General features: G+C 42.8%; 1 protein-coding gene across 3 annotated transcripts in view; it reads right to left on the bottom strand.

Moving 5' to 3' along the window:
- Positions 1-323: 323 nt before the first annotated feature.
- Positions 324-15083, bottom strand: part of LOC130290908 (vascular endothelial growth factor receptor kdr-like) — a 264735-nt gene continuing 249975 nt past the window's right edge. For all 3 annotated transcript variants that reach the window (XM_056539116.1, XM_056539117.1, XM_056539118.1), the window contains one exon: positions 324-4089. In XM_056539116.1, the coding sequence (XP_056395091.1) occupies positions 3888-4089 (202 nt within the window). In that variant the 3' untranslated portion in view covers positions 324-3887. The remainder of the gene's footprint in view (positions 4090-15083) is intronic.

The following is a 15083-nucleotide window of genomic DNA, read 5'->3' on the forward strand; positions in this document are numbered from 1 at the left end:
GGGTTCCAGCGATCGGACCCCCAACAATTAGACACTTATCCCTTACCCTGTCTCACTGAACAGCCCCTTTAAAGGAAAACGGTCACCCGTTCACCAGCACTATAACCCGATACACCGGGTTATAGTGCAAGTGAACAGGAGACCGATGCGGGGTCTCGGACTGCTATACCTACCTGCAGTCCGGAGCCCCGATCGCCCAAAGATCCCCCTCTTCCAGCACTGACTTGCGCTTTGAGGCGGGTCCGCCAGCTATATTTAAATATTCATAAGCGCCGGTCACATGAGTGCTCAGTAGGCACGAGTGCCCCTGTGATCAGTGCTTATGAATATTTAAATCCGGCCGACGGGCCCACCTCAAAGCGTAAGTCAGTGCTGCAAGAGGGGGACCTTCGTGGGATCGGGGCTCCAGACTGCAGGTAGCTATAGCAGTCCGAGACCCCGCATCGGTATCCTGTTCACCCGCACTATAACCCGGTGTATCTGGGTTCTAGTGCAGGTGAACAGGTGACCGTTTTCCTTTAACTTCTTTGGGAAATGCATCACTGGGGAGAATCCCAACTCATGTGTGAATAAATGCCATTTCCAGTTATTTTCCTCTAACTGATGTATAAAGAGTAATTCCCTGTTGGTCATCCAATCCATACTGAAATAATCTACAAAGAGGCTTATTATGAGATCATTTACTCCTTATTAAGATTATGAACTAGTAGGACATGGCAGCCGCAAATCTTTAGAAAAGCCTGGTCCACAGTTTTACCTACATTATACCACCACTCCCATTCATTTAAATGTGGATAAAGCTAAAGAGATAAAAAAAAAGCAGAGCTTCTCATAGGGAAGCATATTCTTGCAAAGGTGTGCAAAGTGAATATGAAAACGGTGAGTGAAATGGTGCTCACCTTCTTTCGTTGTGTACAGGGACACAAATTCCTCTGACAGCGTTTGCTGCGTTAATGCAGTCCAACCGACCAGCAACCAGATTCAGGTGTCTCTGAATCCGAGGGATACAGTGTCCATGTGCTGTGTTCCAGGTCCGTGGAAGAAAAAAAACTCCGGCGCCAACCACCCAGAAAGATGAGGATGGAGCGTTGGTAAAATATAATATATTTTATTCCAAATAACCTTCAAATAGACGCGTTTCGGGTCTGTGACCCCTTCTCAATGAACAATGTACATAAGGAAAGGGTGACAGACACGAAACCTATTTGGAATAAAATATATTATATTTTACCAACGCTGCATCCTCATCTTTATGGGCAGTTGGCGCCGGAGTAAAATGTTTTTTTGTTCCACGGACATGTAACACAGCACTTTAACACATTTATTTCAATGTAAAAGAAACAAGCATGCACTTTAAATGGAAATGTTGCAGTGTTAATATATAAAATCTGCCCCCCCCCCCCCCCATGGTTCAAATTCACCTCATGGAGAGGTTCAACCATTCTCATCCTTAATTGGGTAAATGGCGTAGAACTGAAATACCAGGCTTAAACCATGGACAAATATTTTTGTAAAAAAAACAAAATTTTTTTTTACAATTTCAGATATTATTATTATTTTAATTTTAACTTCTTTTGGTATAGCAATAGAATCTTTATTTTTAGATCTTCAGTTTCTAGAACATCCAGAAGGTAAGTTCTAAGTGTGAATTATACTGTTTAATTTATGTTTAATAATGTATGCTCTTTGATTTACACCTAACATAAGGACATCATCAAAAGTGTATATGTCATGTGCAAGAAACATATATGGGGTAAAAGAAATACTGAAAAATGTAAGAAGGACTGGAAAATAACATGGCATAAGCATTGACCCACTTCTTTGATCATATGTTTCAATTCAGTGCCTAGGATTTCTGGTTGGAGTTTAATCTGCTAAACTACACACAGTCCTAATCCTGGATTTAACAATGCAATAAAAAGTATTTTTGACATATCTAAAAGAGTTTAACATTTCACAAAATAATGTTACATTTTATGACATACAGTGGTTACGATTCACAAACCATAAGCAAATCTCTGTGCAAGGCAGGGAATCTCCTTGGCCTCGAGCAGTTTATTTTCCTATACTGATATATGGTGAAGGCAGTTTGTTATAATAGAATATAGCATAAAGCTAGTGTGTGTTATCAAGCAGAAACCTAATTTTAATGTAAATAAAAAGAGAATCAGGCCTTGCCCTGCAGGCACAAAGAATAAGCCTGCAATTGTGATCTCGCATATAACCGGAAGGTTAGACTAAATAATCTTTGCTATATAAACTTTATACTGTACATTTCACATGGGGGATGGGGGAATAATTAAATTAGAGACAAAAGACCAGAGAATATTAGTTAATATACAGAGCCACTTATAATACTTTAAGGCAACATATTATTCTATCAGATACAACAAATCAATGTAAAACAGCAGAAAAGCACCAAATAGTGTTCCTGGTCGCCTGAGTTGTCTTGAGAGCTAAAATACACAAGTTACAAAGAGCAATGGTTTCTTTTTTGCTGCATAACATCTGATGGTAACCCAACTCCTTCAGGTTACATTAAAGAGGTTTTGCCATAAATAAAGGAGGGGGGTTGGTTTAGAAAACCTATTTCCTATTCCCTATCTGGGAATTCTGTGTTAACAGAGGTGTTACAAAGAGCACTGCTTATTCTGGAGGCCTCAGCACATCCATGGAGTACACAAACAACCCACTGATGTAAAAGGGCATTGTGCAACACTTTATTTCTGTGGTAGTGCCACATTGGAAATTTAACACTTGCTGACAGGTTCCTTTTAGATTACATTAGATCATGTGGTGGTCCCAATAGAGGAAAATCATGTATTCAGCTTATTTTCTAGGAAACCTACCAACAAAAAAGAACTGTGTAAAATATACAGCCCCTTTAACTTTTTTGACAAGGAAATAGGATGTCCCATCAACGATAAGTTTAGGTCCGGCAGCTAGGGTTTTGTAGGAAATGGGATGCACATAATTCTTAACTCCTCCATACTAAAAAGAATAGGTGTAATGAAAAGCTATGATAGCAAGCATTTGATGGGCCCCAAAAACTAAGCTTCATACAAATATAAAAGGGGAATATTTCTTTTCAAAATTAAATTAGATTTCTGAAGGCAATATGAGCAAACATGGACCCAGAAACAGACACTGATACCTATGATATCACAGAAATCCAGCAGTCTGTAACAAAACACTTGGCTCAGACAACATTTATCAATGTGTACAATAAGTTTCCTACAAGGACACTGTTATAGGGATGCGGAGGTAGCACTGCTGCCTGAGGGGCCTCATTCACCCCACTGCCAAATAAGTAATCACTAGAATTACAAGTAGCACATGGTAGAGGAGGAAATGTTACAGGCATTGCATTGGGACCTAGGAGCTACAATTTTCATCATCGATTTCCTACATGCCACTTGTGCTTGAAAATAATAAGTCATCCCCTTACCAATAAAAAGCCTGTTGCTTTGGTTTTACAGTACACTTACAGTTTACCCAAGAAGAAAGCCTAACTTGGGTTTACGCTCAAACATCCTTGCAAAATATAGTTAAAGTCTGGTCGATATGTCCCAAATAATGCACATGAGAACAGTAATCCAATACCAGGATTACAGGTGGGTATAAATCTTGATCCTACACAAGTACTTAACTCTTGTGCTCTAATAGGTTGTCCATATGGTGCTGGTTTCTCAGTGATATAGGCTTTCAAAGTTATTCCACTCTCCATAGATTCTCCTTGTGTCACAGTAAAACGCAATGCTACTTGATATGATATTCCTATGGACTGATGAAACAGTCATGGATCTGTTAAATGTCTATAAAAGACGGCTGCATTACTGAACAAGCTGTTAGTCGGACCAGCATTACTTTGGTCGTGGTCCCTGGTGCTACACTGGAGGGGTTGAATAATGAATGACAGAGTTATAATCTGGAGGTGGGCTGTGACACTCAAGGTTAAGATCCATGGGCATAAGGACAAGGTCTTCGAGTGTGAGGTCTTCTTCTATTTGGGAAGTTGGCTGGTACTTTACATGATTTCTTTCATTCTCCCCCAATACCGACTCCTTGCTTTTGCTTACTGCTTTCATCCTGTGAACAGATAAATAATATTACAAGCCATTCATCAAAGTAAGAGCAAAGGTAGATAATCTGTTCAAATCCACATTGCTAGAATGCAGAAAATAAACCCTCCACTTTAACCAATGTTATGCCATGACCTTTGCCTAATATAAATTACTATAAATTCATGTAGCATATATCACCTAAAAAGACTTGATATAGAGCCACCTACAGGAGAGGGCAGATCATCTGCACACATAATATGGTGCACACCATGACTATACAGTGGTCCCTCAACATACGATGGTAATTCGTTCCAAACGACCCATCGTTTGTCGAATCCATCGTATCTTGAGGGATCTGTGCAATGTAAAGTATAGGAAGCTGTACTCACCTGTCCCCGCCACTCCGGACCAGGTCCTCACCGCTCCCGATGCTGTCCAAGGTGCTCCCGATGCTGTCCCGCTGCTCCGGTGTCTTCTTCACGATCCTCCGGCTTCTTCCGCATCTTCTGCAGGGTCCGGGCCTCGCTTTCTGGTGACATTATTACGCTGCTGCGCCAGCGCGGCGTGCGTAGTGACGTAATAATGACGCCAGAAAGCGAGGCCCGGACCCTGGAGAAAATGCAGAAGACGCCGGAGGATCGCAAAGTGGACCCGGAGCAGTGGGAATAGGTAGGCGAACCTGCCCGGGATGGCCCCGACATATAAAAGCATCGTATGTCGATGCTGACATCGACATGCGATGGCCTCTGAGAGGCCATCGTATGTCAATTTTATCATATGTCAGGGCCATCGCAGGTCGGGGGGTTACTGTACATATTTTGTTACTGGAAGCTGGGATGAATCACATGCCTTTACATGAATAGATAACTGTGCTCAGAGTCCTCAGGTATAAGAGAAGTCAAGAGAGATGCAGGCAAGCTGCCAAATATCATTGTGTGCTGGATGTCAGCCAGCATGTAGTACATTGTGACATAATGGAGATGTAATTACATCATGTTCCGACTACCCAAAATTGCTGTGGGAATATCTGAACCAATTAAACATCTAGATCAAGTTTTTTCAGGGGATGTATAAAATTGGAAAAACATGTCTACTTTCTTTTAGAAAAAGTGTCAGACCTGGCCATGGGTTGTGTCTAGTACTGCAGTTCAGCTCCATTACCGTAAATAAGTGTGAACTACAATACCAGATACTGCTGATTTGGAGAGAAAGCAGCTATGTTTTTTGTTTTTTTTTAATATGTAAATAGGCCATTAATCGCTGTTCGATGGGGTGCTGAGACGGGTTGTTTATTGTATAGTGGTGGGACCAGATAACTTCAGCTCAGCTCCCACTACAATAAATAGGGCAGCTGCCACAATGAATAGCCCAGGGCTTCTGGCCCCACAGATTTCATATGAAGTCATATGTAGTTTTATCCCTCATAGATTATGTGAGAATTTGCTAAAAAATTATGCTCCTTTGCATGCCATATTTTCCCCTAATAGCATAGCCTCTAGGGATGATTATGGCAGCATAACCCAACAAATTCACAATATTGTATTGAAGGGAAACATCTGTGTATATATTGTTTTTTGTAGGAAACAGACATCCCTTGTGCAGGTAGACTTAATGCGCTCTAGTTAAAAAAAAAAAAAAAAAAAAAAGCAGGTCACCATGGCCATATTTTCTTTAAATGACTAAAAATCCCGTGCCCTCTTCTGTATGACTGTAGATTGTAAGCCCTTCTGGGCAGGTCCCATCTTACTCTGTATCAGTCTGCCATTTACTATGTATCACATTCATTGCACTTGCTTTTGTGTTATGTATTTAAACCCATATTATATGTACAACACCCTGGAACCAAGGGTGCTAAAAAAATTAAGTTAAAAAAAATTACAATGACTAACAGCTATTTGAGCTCCAGCCCCACAACAACATTTGTGTTCTAGCAGTTCTTCAGTGCTGTTAGGCTAGGTTTCCACACAGGCTTTTTCTGGCATTTTATTTTTATTTTTTTTTAAACTTTCACTGCAGTGTTTGAGCCAAAGTCAGTAGTGGCTCCAGTAGAAAAAAGAAATATATGTCCTTTCTTTATATTTTCCATTCCTTTTGAATATAATGCTGTGGCAGTTTGAAACGTTGCACTCTGTAACATGAATAGGTGAATAAACCACGTTTATTTGGATTGGAGTACTACTTTTTTTTACTGCTTGGATTTTTGGTTTTTGAGTCAAAACCATGGGGAGCAGAGCACCCTCTATTGGACTTAAAGCCCATTGTACAGTGCTGAGCTTCGGAACAATCTTTCTTCTGGGTGTCATAGAGTAGGATTTCCTGAGCAGATTGTTATATGGTTTTTTTTTTTAATGATTCATGAGAACTTGTAAGTTATTCATTTAAATCAGTGGTCTCAATACATGTATATTGTTGTCCGTGCACTGTTTGTTTTGTTTTACTTTGTTATTTGTTCTCCTTTGTTTTACCATCTCTGCATATGGGTAAGACACCAACTATTTGAGAAGGGATTTCAATAACCCATCACTGTTCTCCCTGACTCCCATGACCATGAGGTTCCCTAAAATGGCTCTTCCGCGGAGCACAGTTATCCAGAACCATTACTTCACATACCCATTACAGCTCTCCCTATGGTTTCTTCTCGATGTATCCCCTATGCTATGGCACATGTGATGTTTATACCTTTTCTTACTGTTTTAAAGGGGTATTCCAGGATTTTTTTTTATTTGACGATGCTACAGGGGCCATAAAGTTAGTGTAGTTCATAATACACAGTCATGGCCGTAAATGTTGGCACCCCTGAAGTTTTTCAAGAAAATGAAGTATTTCTCACAGAAAAGGATTGCAGTAACACATGTTTTGCTATACACATGTTTCTTCCCTTTGTGTGTATTGGAACTAAACCAAAAAAGGGAGGGGAAAAAAGGCAAATTGGACATAATGTCACACCAAACTTCAAACATGGGCTGGAAAAAAATAATTGGCAGATTTATCTTAATATTTGGTTGCACACCCTTTGGAAAAAATAATTGAAATCAGTCGCTTCCTATAACCATCAATAAGCTTCTTACACCTCTCAGCTGGAATGTTGGACCACTCTTCCTTTGCAAACTGCTCCAAGTCTCTCTTATTGGAAGGGCGCCTTTTCCCAACAGCAATTTTAAGATCTCTCCACAGATGTTCAATGGGATTTATATCTGGACTCATTGCTGGCCACTTCAGAACTCTCCAGCGCTTGGTTGCCATCTATTTCTTAGTGCTTTTTGACGTATGTTTTGGGTCAATCTCGGACGCAAACCCAGCTTTCTGAAACTGGGCTGTGTGACCCAACATCCGTTGGTAATCCTCAGAATTCATGATGCTTTGCACACATTCAAGGCACCCAGTGCCAGAGGCAGCAAAATAACCCCAAAATGTAATTGAACCTCCACCATATTTCATTGTTGGTACTGTGTTATTTTCTTTGTAGGCCTTATTCCATTTTTGGTAAATAGTAGAATGATGTGCTTTACCAAAACGCTCTATCTTGGTCTCATCTGTCCACAAGACATTTTCCCAGAAGGATTTTGGCTTATTCAAGTTCATTTTGGCAAAATGTAGTCTTGCATTTTTATGTCTCTATGTCAGCAGTGGGGTCCTCCTGGGTCTCCTGCCATAGCGTTTCATTTCATTTAAATGTTGACGGATAGTTCGAGCTGACACTGATGCTCCCTAAGCCTGCAGGACAGCTTGAATATCTTTGGAACTTTGGAGCTGCTTATCCACCATCCAGACTATCCTGCGTTGACACCTTTCATCAATTTTTCTCTTCCGTCCATGCCAGGGGGGGGGGGGTTAGCTACAGTGCCATGGGTTGCAAACTTCTTGATAATGTTGCTCACTGTGGACAGAGGCAAATGTAGATCTCTGCAGATAGACTTGTAAACTTGAGATTGTTCATATTTTTCCACAATTTTGGTTCTTAAGTCCTCAGACAGTTCTCTTCTCCTCTTTCTGTTGTTAATGCTTAGTGTGGCACACACAGATACACAATGCAAAGACTCAGAACTTCTCTCCTTTGTATCTGCTTTCAGGTGTGATTTTTATATTGCCCACACTTGTTATTTGCTCCAGGGGAGTTTAAAGGAGCATCACATGCTTAAAACAATCTTATTTTTCCACAATTTTGAAAGGGTGCCAATAATTTTGTCCAGCCAATTTTTGGAGTTTGGTGGGACATTATGTCCAATTTGCTTTTTTTCCTCCCTTTTTTTTGTTTAGTTCCAATACACACAAAGGGAATAAACATGTGTATAGCAAAACACGTGTTACTGCATTCCTTTTCTGTGAGAAATACTTCATTGTCATGAAAAATGTCAGGGGTGCCAACATTTACGGCCATGACTGTAGTGTCTTTATCTGTATGTGATGGTGGTCTCACAATTCTTTTGTGATTTTCACCCCATTATTTATTTTTAACAGCATACAAAATTACTCAGGTCTTGGGTTTTCCCAGGTTGCAGTGCGTCGAGACATGACATCACTAGTCAGGTGTGCAAAGCAAGCCTGTCCTACTTCAATGGGTGGAGCGACCACTTGGTGGGAGATCATTTTGCAACAGCTGTAGGCAACCTGGTTAGTAAACACAGTTGAATACTTTTTCACTAGTCTTTGTGTACACTATCTTGAATTCAATGATCTCATCTTAGGTCAGATGGAAATATAGTTTGGGGTAAATGTTGAGGTATTCCAGGCAAAAACTTTTTTTTATATATATCAACTGGCTCTGGAAATTTAAACAGATTTGTAAATTACTTCTATTAAAAAATCTTAATCCTTCCAATAGTTATTAGCTTCTGAAGTTTTCTGTCTAACTGCTCAATGATGATGTCACGTCCCGGTAGCTGTGCATGATGGGAAAATATCCCCATAGGAGCTGCACAGCTCCTGAGATGTGAGTCATCAGAAAGCAGTTAGACAGAAAACAACTTCAGAAGCTAATAACTATTGGAAGGATTAAGATTTTTTAATAGAAGTAATTCTGTTCAACTTTCCGGAGCCAGTTGATATATAAAAAAAAGTTTTGGCCTGGAATACCCCTTTTTAAGCTTTCCTTTTGCCTGTTTGCCTCTTCCTGTGTATCCAGACCTTCCTGCTACGTTATTTGACTACGCACCTTTGCCACCTGCCTTGACCACCTGCTAAGTTTGACTATGCTTCTGCCTCATCCCCTGGTACCTCGTCTTGCCCAGCTACCTGTGTGGTCGAACCGTGTTGGGGGGTAGCGACCCGGGTGTCACCTGCAGCAGCAAGCCCATCCTGCCTTTCTGTGGGCAATGGTGAAGACCAGTGGCACCTTAGACTCCGCTCCCCTATACGGTCCAAGTAATCGCGACGCAGGTTAGTAGGATCCACATCCAGCATCCACATTCTATCGTGGCGCTCCAGTCACAGCAGTTGGCCCAGCAGGCACAGGAGTTGAGCCAGTTATCCACCATGATGCAGCAGTTGCTAACTGCTCAACAAGAGCCTCAACAGCCTCAGCCTCCTCCTGCTCCAGTGCGGCAGTCTCTTCCAGAACGAAACTCCGTTTGTCTCTTCCAAAGAAATATGAGGGGGATCCCAAGTCCTGTCGTGTTTTCATGACTCAATGCTCCATTCACATCGAACTCATGGCGGTACAGTTCCCTACGGAACGAGCAAAGGTAGCCTTTGTCAAGAGTCTCCTTACTGGAAGGGCTTTGGCCTGGGCAACTCCACTTTGGGACCGCAGTGATGCTCTCACAACCAATCTCCAGGTTTTCTTGATGGAATTTCAGGGCGTCTTTGAAGAACCAGCCCGAGCCTCCTCCGCTGAGATGGCACTGCTCAGTCTTTTGCAGGGCAACTCCTCTGTGGGCGAGTACACCATAAAATGTTGTACCCTGGCATCAGAATTATCTTGGAACAATGAAGCTCTATGTGCCACTTTCAAGAGAGGACTTTCTAGCCATATCAAGGATGTCCATGCCGCTTGGGAATTGCCCGCTACCCTGAATGAACTCTCTGAACGACGTGAGGAACTTCGCCAAGAAAGGGAGTCTGCATGACCTCGGCGCTTTCCTCGTCTGGCATCCGTCCTCCAGCAACCACCGCAACCTTATACGATGCCTCCCACTGTGGAGGCTATGCAGGTGGATCGGTCTCGGCTGACCCTGCAGGAAAAAACCCGCCGACGAGCTGAGAACAAATGCCTATACTGTGCCAGTGCAGATAATTTCCTCAGAGATTGTCCTCTGCGTCCACAGTCACACGGAAATCCTCGCACCTAGGGTTATTAGGAGAGGCCTCCCTAGGTGTGAATACCTCCTCTCCATGCTTGAATTTGACGGTTCAGCTGTCTCTACCCTCCAAAGAGACTATCTCCGTTCAGGCCTTCCAGGCCCCGCATCTTAATTGGAAGACTGGAGAAGTACTTTGTTGGGGAACTTACTACTATAACAACTGTTTCCATACCCTTCCGTCCAAGTTGGTGTCTCATTCCACCCCTCTGCCCGGTCTGCCGTCTTTTCTACAGGATTTTGCTGATGTCTTCAGCGAGAAACAAGCTGAAGTTTTACCTCCACATCGTCCTTACGATTGTCCTATCGACTTATTGCCTGGAATCATACCTCCTCGGGGCAGAATTTACCCATTGTCTGTTCCAGAAACTCAGGCCATCTATATACAAGAGAATATAAAGAAAGGTTTTATCAGAAAGTCATCCTCTCCTGCTGGAGCCGGATTCTTCTTTGTGGAGAAAAAAAGAAGGATCCTTGCGACTACCGTGGCCTGAATAAAATTACTGTAAAAAAACGTCATCCACTTCCAATGATCTCTGAGTTATTTGATCGTCTACGTGGTGCTATAATTTGACGAGGGACCTACGAGGAACCTATAATTTGATTTGGCATCCGTGAAGGGGATGAATAGAAGACTGCCTTTAATACTCGTGATGGACATTTTGAGTATCTTGTCATGCCATTTGGGCTTTGCAATGCTCCAGCAGTCTTCCAGGAGTTTGTCAATAACATTTTTCGTGACCTTCTTTACTCCTGTGTCATTGTCTACTTGGGCAACATACTCATCTTTTCACCCAATGTCAAGTCTCATCGCCTTCATCTCCGCCAAGTATTACAGCATCTCCGAGAAAATCATCTCTATGCTAAACTTGAGAAGTGTACCTTTTAAAAAAAAAAAAAGCCTTCCATTCCTGGGGTATATTGTCACCAGTCAAGGTCTTCAAATGGACCCCAACAAGTTGTCCGCAGTGCTGGATTGGCCACGCCCCTCTGGTTTGAAAGCTATTCAGCGCTTCCTTGGCTTTGCTAATTACTATCGACAGTTTATTCCTCACTACTCCACCTTGGTTGCTCCCATCGTCTTGCTTACCAAGAAGACTGCTAATCCTAGCGTCTGGACTCCAGAGGCTAAAGAAGCTTTCAAACAGTTAAAGGCCACTTTCACTTCTGCTCTTGTTTTATCTAGACCCCCCGATCCCAGCAAGCCATTTATCTTAGAAGTAGATGCTTCTTTGGTTGGAGGAGGTGCACTCTTAGCGCAAAAATATGCAAAAACTGTAACCTGCAGATTCTTCTCGAAGACCTTCTCCCCTGCGGAGAGAAATTATGTTATCAGAGATCATGAGCTCTTTGCCATAAAGTTGGCCTTGGAAGAATAGCATCACCTCTTGGAAGGCTCTGTACATCCGCAAACTATATATTCAGACCACAAAAACTTGCTCTATCTCCAGTCGGCCCATCGTATCAGGCCCCGACAGGCTCGTTGGTCACTGTGCTTCTCCAGATTTGATTTCTTTATCCACTTTCTCCCTACTGAGAAGAATCTTCATGCTGATGCTCTGACCAGATCCTCACATGTACAAGACCAGGAGTTCCATCCTCAACATATTATTCCTCCTGATCGTCTCATCTCTACAGCGCCAGCATGTCTTCATCACTTGCCTCCTGGGAAGACTTACATACCGCCTTGTTTAAGAATCGGGGTCCTGAAATGGGGTAATTTCTCTCTTCTAGTTGGTCATGCCGGAATACGTAAATCCTTACAGCTCATCTCCCGACAGTACTGGTAGCCCACTTTAAAACAGGATGTCGTTGATTTTGTCCATGCTTGTTCAATCTGCGCCTGGGACAAGACCCCCCGTTCCAAGCCTACTGGTCTACTACAGTCTTTGCCAGTGCCACAGCAGTCTTGCACCGATATTGCTATGGACTTTATTACAGACCTTCCTTCTTCTGGCGGCAATATGGTCATTTGGGTTGTAGTGGACCGATTCTCTAAAATGGCTAATTTTGTGCCTCTACCAGGTTTAACATCAGCACCACAGCTTGCCAAGATTCCTTTGCCATATTTTCCGCCTTCATGGATTACCTTCCCATATTGTCTCCGACTGAGGTGTTCAATTCATCTCCAAGTTCTCGAGAGCTCTCTGCTCTTGTCTCCAAGTTAAATTGGATTTCTCCTCAGCATACCATCCCCAATCCAACGGACAGGTCTGAATCAGGTTTTAGGAGATTATCTCTATCATTTAATTTCTTCTTGTCAAGATGACTGGGTATATCTACTTCCTTGGGCAGAGTTCTCATACAATCATAGGGACTCTGAATCCTCTGGGTCATCACCATTCTTTGTGGTTTATGGGCTTCATCCTTGTCCTCCTCATCCCTTGTCCTCTTCCTCTGGAGTTCCTGTGGTTGATGAGAAAGTGCGAATTTCTCTACCATCTGGCAGAAGACTCATCAATCTCTATTGTATGCCACTTCACGTATGAAGTCTCAAGTGGACAAGAAAGGGCGATCTCCTCCCAAGTTCTTTTCTGGTGATAGAGTCTGGCTGTCTTCAAAGTATATCCACTTTAAGTTACTCAGTAGTGTTGCTCGCGAATATTCGCAATTCGAATATTATTCGCGAATATCGCATATTCGCGAATTCGCGAATTTCGCGAATATAGTGCTATATATTCGTAATTACGAATATTCGTTTTTTGGTTTTTTTTTTCCTTCACAGTACACATCACAGTGATCATCCCTCTCTGCTTCCAGCTTGCTTGGTGTAAAGAAGGCTGTAATACTACTGAGTGAGACTGGCGTGCGAAAATTCGCATATGCAAAAATTAGTATATGCTAATTTACGCATATGCGAATTTTCGCGTATGCTAATTTTGTATATGCTAATTTTCACATATGTTAATTTTCGCATACGCGAATTGTCGCATATGCGAAAATAAAACGAGAATATAACGAATATGCGAATATTCGCGAATATATGACGAATATTCGTCCATATATTCGCGAATATTCGCGAATTCGAATATGGCCTATGCCGCTCAACACTATTACTCAGTTATAAGCTATTTAGGTCCCTATAAGATCAAGAAATGTCTAAACCCTGTGGCCTATTCTCTCCATCTGCCATCCTCACTCCGGATCCCAAATTATTTCCATATCTCCCTCTTGAAACCTGTCAGCCACAACCGCTTTTCAAATGAAAACATCTCACCTACTCCCATCTCAGGTACCTCTGATGTTTATGTTGTTAAAGAAATTTTGGACTCTAAGTTTATCAGAGGTAAATGCTTTTTCCTAATGGATTGGGAAGGAATTGGCTCGGGGAAAGGTCTTGGTAGCCACTGGACAATATTTTAGACCGTGACGTTATCCACATATTTTTGTCTTTAAAAAAGGCGGGAGACCAAAAGGGGGGGGGGATACTGTCACAGCGAGCGCTCCAGTCCCGCACCCCGACTGTGAGCTGACGCTGTCTCCCGCTCCCGCTGGGACCGCAATTCGCATAGCGGAACGCGCATGCGAATCACGGTCGTTGCTTACTTCCTGCTGCCCGGCTCTCTGCTTCCCTGCGCACGCGGGTCCTTCTCTGGATTTAAAGGGCCAGCGCACCACTAATTGGTGTCTTGTCCATCCCATATGCTATTTATGCCACCCCTAGACATCTTATCCCCTATCCAAAGGATAGGGAATAAGATGTCAGATCGCCGCGGTGCCGCTGCTGGGGAGCCCCGGGATCCCCGCTGCGGCACTTCGCTATCATTACTGCACAGAGCGAGTTCGCTCTGCACGTAATGACTGCGAACTCGCTCTGTGCTGTAATGATAGCGCAGTGCCGCAGCGGGGATCCCGGGGATCCCCAGCAGCGGCACCGCGGCGATCTGACATCTTATCCCCTATCCTTTGGATAGGGGATAAAATGTCTAGGGGCGGAGTACCCCTTTAAGCATTCCTTTTGCCTATTTGCCTCTTCCTGTGTATCCAGACCTTCCTGCTATGTTATTTGACTCTTTACCTTTGCCGCTTGCCTTGACCTCCTGCTAAGTTTGACTACGCTTCTGCCTCATCCCCGGTACCTTGTCTTGCCAAGCTACGTGTGTGGTCAAGCCGTGTCGAGGGTAGCGACCTGGGTGTCACCTGCCGCAGCAAGCCCATCCTGTCTTGCAGCGGGCTCTGGTGAAGACCAGTGGCACCTTAGACTCCGCTCCCCGATACGGTCCGAGTCATCACCACACAGGTTAGTAGGATCCACATCCATCATCGTAACATTCCCATTATTGTTTGTATGTGGATATTTTTCAATAAAAATCAGCCAACTGGCTGTCCGGGCATGTTGGGAGTTGAAGTTTTGCAACATCTGGAGGGCCACAGTTTAAGACCACTGATTTAAATGAAGGTTTTAAAAGTTCTACTGAATCTTTCCCCACAAAGCTACTGTATATCCAATCTGCTTAGCTACTCCTGTTACTCCTATGATATGTTACATGCAGCTCAGCCAGCATATTGAACAAGACAGATTTCCTTTGGGCCAAAATTAACCTATAAATTAAAATATGATCATATGACACCAGGTTCTTTTCTACCTGTAACGTTACATAAATCTGGATGGGGAATCACTATTGTTGCGCAAAAGTGGTACAATACTTCAATACAATGTGTGATAAGGTGAAAGGCATCATGGTCAATGGGCAATATGTGTCACCAAAGCTCCTGGCTTTAG

The sequence above is a fragment of the Hyla sarda genome, chromosome 9, assembly GCF_029499605.1.
Source record: "Hyla sarda isolate aHylSar1 chromosome 9, aHylSar1.hap1, whole genome shotgun sequence".
Classification (NCBI taxonomy): Eukaryota; Metazoa; Chordata; class Amphibia; order Anura; family Hylidae; genus Hyla; species Hyla sarda.